We start from the raw sequence: 9,276 nt of genomic DNA on the forward strand, positions 1-9,276 counted from the left end.
ACACTAAAAGGGGATAATACGCTAAGACGGGGTACGGGCACACTCTCTTGAATATAGTGAATAAGACCGCATGTGCACTTAATTTGAAAATAAATAAAATCCGGAAATATAAAATCAATCCCAAGGGATTAATTACTTTAAAAAGTAGAGAGTTTACAGTGTGATAAATTTTGCTGACACGAAAAAGATATCTACAATCGAATTTTCAAAGAGTCTTACGTTAAATATAAATCAGATATTTTAACAGGTTTAATTATTAAAGATAAATTTGGTCATTCCTCCATAAAAATGAAAAATATTAGTAACGTGACGAAAGAATTGTTGATTACATCAAAACAGCACCCCCTAATATTTTCCTGTATCTGCAGCTTGTCAGGATCAACGCATTGCCTCCAAATATTAAAAACCTCGAAATTCATTTAAAGCAAGGCGATAGCTTAATAATTAAATGCGATGAAGAATATAATACTGCTGCCCGCATACACCAAGAAGAATTTAATTCCAAACCCACGTTTACGTTAATCTTCCAGCAGGATAATTTGGATAAAATAAATTATGCTACAGATAACCCTCTTCTAATTATGATTTATATGCGCAATACAATTCGTAGTTCACATCAATCCACCGAAGGCGACAAAATTCGTCAGCTCTATAATTTTGAAGATGGCACAGGTGAAGAAAGCTTCGAAGCACCTAGACATATAAAACTAGGCAATGTAACGTTAGTTGAAAATCAGTCTGATAAAAAAGATGAGGAAATTAGCTACAACGATGATGATGACGGGCTTGCACTACTATGTGTCGGTTATATAGATCTTATTAAGCTGTTTGGTCATCGTCGCAGCATGATAAAAGAAGAATTGTATTTATATCCTATTCCAGATGTGCCCAATGAGCTGCGCTTTACTGTTCAATCTGAATGGCATCTTTATACTTTGATACCAATAGCCAAAGAACTATCATTTACCAACATGGCTTTTATTACGCTTGAGTCTATTTACAATTTAAAAGATGACTATGCAATTTCTATACCATCAATGCAAGTTGAATTAAATTTTCGTTCTACTTTTCCCAATGAAAAAAATGAATATGTTTTGGTACCGCTATGTAGCTTCAACAATCTAGTCCACGAATGCATAGGACAGCAAAATATCCATCATATCTTTGAATACTTTCGACAGTGTATACAGCCTTGTAATGCCACGGGCTTAAAATCATCTATGGAAGTGGAATTGCATAAGCTCTTTGCCCAATTAATGTTCTCAGAGGGATTAAATGTTGACTTTGATTTTATTGATACTAACTTTGAGGAGGCAGCTGTTTGCAACTCCTTTCATCGATACATTTTAACCCAAAAAATGTCTAAGACATTATTTAATTCAATAGCCTTTCGGAATTTTGTTTTAGCTGTAGACGTTTGGCATACAAATACGGAGACCTCAAAACGGCATAAGGTTTTTCAGGGAGTATTGGACCCAGCAATACTTTTGTACCCAGGAGGTAAATACTTTATACTATTGCTAAAATCACACGAAGTAAAATATTTTTCTATTATTTCACAACAGTCCAAACAATGCGTTTTGCCGTTGAATTAGAGTATGTGGAAAAACGGAACTTCAGGTCGAATCGACAAACAATTGTGAGCATATTGAGTCAACGGAGTGGGCGAAGTGCTAGAATGCCTCTTTTACCAACATTTGCCATAATTAAAATTTGCCTTTTAGCTCCGTTAACGGAGGTCTATAATGAGCTTAAAGTTTTTCGGGAAAGTTTCATTAGCCAGAATCGTTTACTTTTTTGTGATAATCCCTTCAAGGAGCCGAGAATGATGGACTTAGCTGATATACAATGTGAAGCTTATGCCCGTTTTGACAAATTTATGAGCGATTGTGTTCGATACATTGTAGAAAAGAACGTTCACTCGGTTGAGGAAAAAAAAACAACACTTCTGTTGTGCGCTTCAAAATCTTACAAACATACTTCTAAAATTAGTGGGATGCGACTTTAATACACGTACTCCCACCAAGACAAATATTGAATTTGCGGTATGTTATTCTCACTTTAATACTCGCGTTAAAATAAGTTAATTTTTTTTTTTTTAGAACTTATGTTCAATAGCTTTTAACGTGCTAGAGTTACGAGCTCACAATATTGTGGAGAAACTTGAGGATGAAGGCTTTGAATATTTGGTGGTCAGTTCATCAACTCATACTGAACGATTAATTGATCATATGAATGCTATTAAGTTGTTGCGTGCAGTTGGAGATGATAACATGGCGCAATATTTACACGACAAGGTAAGATCTTGTTATAACGCTAATTATTCAACCCAACCCATGGCAGCTAGTGCGTCTGTCTTGGTTTAGCGTCGCCGGAAGAAGAGAAAACTTCCAGTGTGGCCTTAGGCAATCGCTACTTAAAATACTGACTTACTACTAACAATCGATACTTAAAAATACTGACATCGATATATGTGTAAACATTAAACAAAATTTATAAATAACTGACATCTTACAACTCGGCCGTCCTGACAAGGAATCGACCTCGATTCTAGTTGCTAACAAAAGGGGTAAATAATAAAATTAAGTGGCTAGTGTCGCCTTTGTTTGGATATCGGAAGTGCAATCTTCATCAGGAGTTGACCATAGCTTAAGTTTTTAGGCTGCTAGTACCCCATCATGTGGCAGTTGGGTGATCTGGAAGTTTTCTATGAACAAGGGCCACGATACCGTCTGATAACATTCTTAATAACTACGAAGTCCCCCTCATCAAAGCTAACGGCAGGGAGGTGATGCTTCGCATAATACTCAGCATTATATTCTCTGGACGTCTACCTCTGAGGCATCGACCTCCGCCGTCCTCACCCAACCGTTCGGTTAGTTCATCCACTACGACGCCTCGTTGTTTAACCCCGAATAGGAGTACGGAAGCGGCAAATTTTGTTGTGGAGTAGACGGAGTTATTCAATGCAAACTCTACGTTCGGCGGTTGTTGGACCCAATCCGCGTGGTCCAAGACACTGTTAACCCGCTCAACTTGGCCGTTGGCCCGTCGTACACTCGTTGGGGACAGACGGTACACATTTCCAAGACAGTAAAAAATGATTTACCACCCAGATGCAATCACCTAACTGAGGAATCGGAAAATGATCCGAACAGTAATTTTGTTCAACGTGCGGTAATCTACACACTTTCTCAGGGTGTTGTCCTTTTTACGTACAGGGACAATCGCGACAGCGTAAGGGGAACTACTGTGTCGAATAATGCCAGCTTTCAAGAGATCATCACAGATCTTTCGCACCTCGATACGTTCGTGGTGCAACAGACGGCGGTGACGGCAGAAAATGGGAGTTTGGCTAGTCAGATCTATTTTCATCTCATAATTCAGGAGCTTAACTAACTCTTGGGCAACTTGTACATATGCTGTTTAAATAATAGACTTTAAGTCTGCGGGTTGCTCTTACCGTTAAGTAGGCTTTATATCAAACTCTGGCTCATTGACAGCAGGGACCTCAAAACCTTACCAATGTAAGCTGCCACAGACGACTCAGAAGTATCTGGAGCAAGACTAGAAATAAATAATTGTTTGCGATGAGGCACTACAGTTAGTGGAGGCGGACGCTTATTGGAATATATTTTGCGAGGCCTAGAAAACTTAAACTTTGGAATTAAAACCTTAGCAGGGCATATGTTACCAATGTAAGCTGCCACAGACGACTCCGAAGTATCTTGAGCAAGCCTAGAGATAAATAATTGTTAGTGGAGGCGGAGGAGCATTAAGATCCGCAAGTGATTGAGAGCCATGCATGATCCTGTAATTGATCAGAGTTCCAGTGATGGATCAACAAAACCACCTAATGGTATGATGGGGGCGATGAGGGGAGCAACTGCAAAAACAATGACGAGAGAAAAAAAAAATAAAATTAAATGCACCAAACACTAATCACGTGAAATTTCTTTCAACTCTTTAATTTGGCGAATTATGGAAATAAAACACAAGTGTGTCAAGAAAAAAACACCAGCGAAAGCGTAAATAAACTAAGCACAAATAAAAATTGAGAGAAAACAATAAATATTAATATTAACTCAGAAGCTACGCTTTTATTTATAAATTTCCCTTCGATTTATTTTTGTGTCAGTTCTACACGTTCTTTGTTTATTCTATAAATAATGAGGAGTTAAACCGATGGTGGAATTTGGGTATTCAAATTTCTCAATAAATAGCATTGGGAGAATGCTGCAAAGGCTCTTTCGTTTAACCTAAATCGTAAAAGCACGCCTACGATTTAGTCAATTCTGCCAAGAGAGTATTTTTTGTCGTTCAAGGAAATGCCATTACAAATGGTCGCTGCGTTTCTTGGAATTCATTACTGCGAAATATGGCAGGAACTAATTCTTCAGTAGATTCTCCACTCCATTTTGGTATGCTCGCGAAATTTCATGGTTTCTAAGCATTTTAGCTACACCATGTCGCTTTTCCAAGGAAAGTTTACTTGATATTGTCTACAATAGATGATGAAATTTCTCCTGTTGATTTAGTGTTGCTGGTTTTGCCAAGCTTGATTACTGACACGAAATCCTTCTATGGTAAATTGGTTTTTAAGCATATCGCCAAGATGTTCATTGTCGATGTGGCAACATACAATAGCTAATTCTCATCTGAATACAAGAACCAACAAACTACATAAAAAAAATATTTCATTAAATTATTTAGGAACTAAAAAAGAAGAAAAAAAACGTCTTAAATTATAAATATATGAGTACACATTTCAATACAAAATATTAAAGAAGCTAACTTCTGCTATACCGACATTAGCATTTACATTGTAAGATGCCAGTTATTTACGAATTCTGTTAAATATTTACACATACATTGATATATTCACATAAACATATACATTGATATATTCACATAAACATATACATATTAATATATTCACATACACATATTCACATAAATATACAGCCAAGCATATACATTTATATATGCACATACATATATTCACATAAGCAACAATACACAGGCGTAACATGAGCTAGAGCCAGGCCAGCGTACGAACGCTGACTAACTTTGATGCAAGCGCTCCCAATAATATGTATGTATGTACTGACACTCTCCCTCTCTTTTGTAGCTGTCGGCTAAATCGCAGCATAAGAATATACATACATGTAACAATATGTTAAGCAAAAGAATATTTTTGGAATAAAAATCAATCTGAATATTACCACCAAACTGAACTGACGTGTTCATTTCTAAAAACTTCAACCAAGTGTAAACCGGTCATTACACTACCTAGAAATAAATATATATATGTACACGCCACCAATTTCGACAATTTATGCTTAGTTAAGTAAAATTGTCCTGCCCAGCTCCACAATGGGAATTACCAAGGAGGAGATGACGAGAGCTCTGCGAGCAAGCAGAGTCGAGGTACCGCCGTCAGCCACAGTCGCGCGAATTCGCCGACTGCACGCTTCCTTAGGCACCCCCCACGACAGGGACGAATCACCGCTGTCGTCGCCTGCCGCCAAACCTGGTGGAACTTCATCGGCTGAGACGCAGGCCACACGTTCGGAGTCTAAGAAGGCCGCGTCCACGCCCGCCGTTGCCGTTGACGCCGTTGCTGTGCCTGCTGCTGCCGTACCCACCTCTGCTGTGTCCGCCGCTGCCCTACCCGCTGCTGCTGTGCTTCTGTGCCCAGACTATCAAAAACTAATTCAAAACTTCATTAATAAATGCCATATATGCAATTTATCAAAATTAGAAAACCGAAATACCAAATTAGCTTTTGAATCCACCCAAACAATTTTTATCTTGTATAGACTTTAGTCAACGTTAAAAGTCAAGATTGGCTTGAAACAAAAAGGTCAATTACAAAAATCTTTAACGATATGGGTAAGCCATGTCAATTTGGCTACAATCCGAAAACGTTAATATAACTATAACATTAAGCAAAAATGGTGTTTCAGACATGGAAAGATTCCACAGGACTGTAAACGAAAAGTAAAGAGTTATTAATGCAGAATCAAGTTGACAAACATTATATTGAAACAAACCGAGGTAGACAAACAACACACTACAAATCGAAATTCAAAAGGAAATGAAAACTTATCAAAGTAAGTATACTATTAATTTCAGAGATACCAACATTACTATTTCTACTCTTATCAATGGTACACTCGACGCATAACCAAAGCATTGAAATTAATCAGATAAAGGCACCTAACGGATATCTTGTATTTAAAACAGGAACCATCGATTTACCATAAGATTTCGAATGTTATTATTTAACTGTAAATTTAACCAACTTACAAACCACTTACAAACACTTGTTTGCGCAGTCAGAACCATATAAGAACACAGTCCACATTCAGTATTAAGTCGAAAAATTAAATCTCGAAATGAAATAAATATCTTTTCGGCACCTTAGACCAATACGATGAAGAAGAAATTGAACAAAAAATTGATAGTCTATCAGCAAAATAATGAACTTAATCATTAAAGCAGTCAACAAAAATATAGAACTCCTAAATAACCTTACTATTAAACAGGATGCAGACAAAAAACTAAATATACTAATGTTCAACTTAGAGCATTTGACAGAATACATAGAAGACATAGAGTTAGGAAAACTTCTAAAACTTTTAAACCATCAAGACATATTTAACATAAATACAGAAAAACTTTTAAACATAAAGAGTGTATAGTTGGCATTATTACACAAAAACCAGCAGAATGCAAATACACAAAAATGTTCAAAACAAATTCAATTACAAAATTCAAAACAAATTCAATTCAATATTATCGTAACTTGGAACTTGCCCAAGACAAATTTATAACAAAATTGTAACCATTGTACTATAAAAATATACGACTGTGCTGTGCAGTTAAATGAAATATCAATAGTAAATACATTACAAGATTATACCCAAAATATTTATGTAACCAACAACGTAACACAACTAGAACCAATCTCTTATATCCAAGCAAAACAAATCATTTCCGAAAAAACTGCGTTTAACAAAATATTTTACATTATAACTACCACAACATTTATAATTACACTAATAAGTTTAACCCTATATCTTATCTATAAATTTATGTGAATATCAAAAAAAAATAATTATTACACAAATTAAGAACGAAACTATTGTACATTAAATTGACTCAGTTTTTGACAACACCGTTTTACATGAATTGTCCCCATCCCAAGAAATTTCACTTGCAACACAGCAAGCACTTCCAAATCTATACCCTGTATTTCTCGCCTGAGCACAGGATAGTGGCCTTTAGTCTAGAAAACAGCGGATGTTTACTGCAACCGAGACTAAACAAAAATCCTATAAACAAATGTCCCCAAAAAATCTTCCAAGCGTGGGAACGCTTAGGAAAAAAATCAATAAGCCAATCAAAATCCAGATCCTTGTCCCAGTCAAAAGCTCCCAATACTAATATCAAAAAGCTTTTAAGCGAACTTTAATCATATCTGTTAAGTTAGTTCTTAAGACGCTTTGTTTCAATAAAGATCGTTTTTGAGTCTCACCAATCCATATTTTTTATAATTAATAAAAGAATTTGATTTTTAACTATATATATATATAGTTATAAATCCGATTCTTTCATTGATAAAAAAAATTTGGATTGGTGAGACTCAAAAACGATCTTTATTGAAACAAAGCGTCTTAAGAACTGACTTATGATTATTCATACAGATATAATTAAAGTTCGGTTAAAAAGCTTTTGATATTAGTATTGGGAGCTTTTTTATCTGGTGACAAGGGATCTGGATTTTGATTGGCTTATTGATTTTTGCTAACTAAGCGTTCTCACGCTTGGAAGATTTTTGGGGACATTTGTTTATAGGATTTTTGCTTAGTCTCGCTTGCAGTAAACATCCGCTGTTTTCTAGACTAAAGGGGGATCAAGTTATGTGGGTGATTGGAGTGGGAAATTGAGTGGTGTGAGTGGATGGAGTGGCGGATATATTACTCCCCCAACACGTAGAAAATAGCCTGTGCTCAGGCGGGAAATACAGGGTATAGAGTTGGATGTGCTTGCTGTGTTGCAAGTGAAATTTCTTTGGATGGGGACAATTCATGTAAAACGGGATTGTCAAAAGCTGAGTCACTTGATTGTACAAAAGTTTCATTCTTAATTTGTGTAATAATTATTTTTTTTGATATAGACTTAAATTTATAGATAAGATATAGGGTTAAACTTATTATTGTAATTATAAATGTTGTGGTAGTTATGATATTAAATATTTTGTTATATGCAGTTTTTTCGGAAATGATTTGTTTAGCTTGGATATAAGAGATTGGTTCTAGTTTTGTTACATTATTGGTTACATAAATATTTTGGGTATAATCTTGTAATGTATTTACTATTGATATTTCATTTAACTGCATAGCACAGTCGTATATTTTTATTATATTATTTCCTTCTATGAATATTTTATTTTGGTTACAATTTTGTTTTAAATTTGTTTTGGGCAAGTTCCAAGTTACGATAATATTTGGTTCTACATAACTAATTGAATTGGTTTTGAACATCTTTGTGTATTTGCATTCTGCTGGTTTTTGTGTAATAATGCCAACTATACACTCATTTATTTCTTGTTTTTTGGTTGATTTTGCATAAATTTTATTATTTTGAATATAGTAAGTTTCTTGAATGTTTTCTGTTAAAGTGTTATTATTTTCATCTGGATAGGATATAATTTTGAATAGCGATGTTTTAGATATTTGTCTAGGTATATGCGAAATTATTAATATTTCATTTGTGTCTGATTTTAACCAAGTAGATGTTTTTATGTTTAAAAGTTTTTCTGTATTTATGTTAAATATTTCTTGATGGTTTAAAAGTTTTGGATTAAATATTCCTAGTCTTGTCAACTGCATTCCTAACTCTATGTCTTCTATGTATTCTGTAAAATGCTCTAAGTTGAACATTAGTATATTTAGTTTTTTGTCTGCATCCTGTTGAATAGTAAGATTATTTAGGAGTTCTATGTTTTTGTTGACTGCTTCAATGATATGATTAAGTTCATTATTTTGGGCGCTATTTGCTGATAGACTATCAATTTTTTCTTCAAGTTCTTCTTTATCGTATTGGTCTAAGGTGCCGAAAAGATATTTATGTGCTGTGCCTATTATGTTAATAAGTCCTCGCTTATTTCTTTTTATTATTTTTATGCCGTTCATTTCGCGATTTAATTTTTCGACTAAATACTGAATGTGGACTATGTTTTTATATGGTTCTGACTGCTCAACCAAG

The 9,276-nt window shown here is 35.0% G+C and overlaps 1 protein-coding gene across 1 annotated transcript; it reads left to right on the plus strand.

Moving 5' to 3' along the window:
• The first annotated feature begins 867 nt into the window (after positions 1 to 867).
• On the plus strand, positions 868 to 3,399 carry LOC137581653 (uncharacterized). The gene is given in 5 exon segments (XM_068295883.1): positions 868 to 1,500; positions 1,566 to 1,933; positions 1,935 to 2,045; positions 2,103 to 2,297; positions 3,199 to 3,399. Coding segments are annotated over 5 exon segments (1,404 nt in total). The 5' UTR covers positions 868 to 971.
• Positions 3,400 to 9,276: the final 5,877 nt, after the last annotated feature.

Source organism: Drosophila tropicalis, unplaced genomic scaffold, assembly GCF_018151085.1.
Source record: "Drosophila tropicalis isolate 14030-0801.00 unplaced genomic scaffold, ASM1815108v1 contig_848, whole genome shotgun sequence".
Classification (NCBI taxonomy): Eukaryota; Metazoa; Arthropoda; class Insecta; order Diptera; family Drosophilidae; genus Drosophila; species Drosophila tropicalis.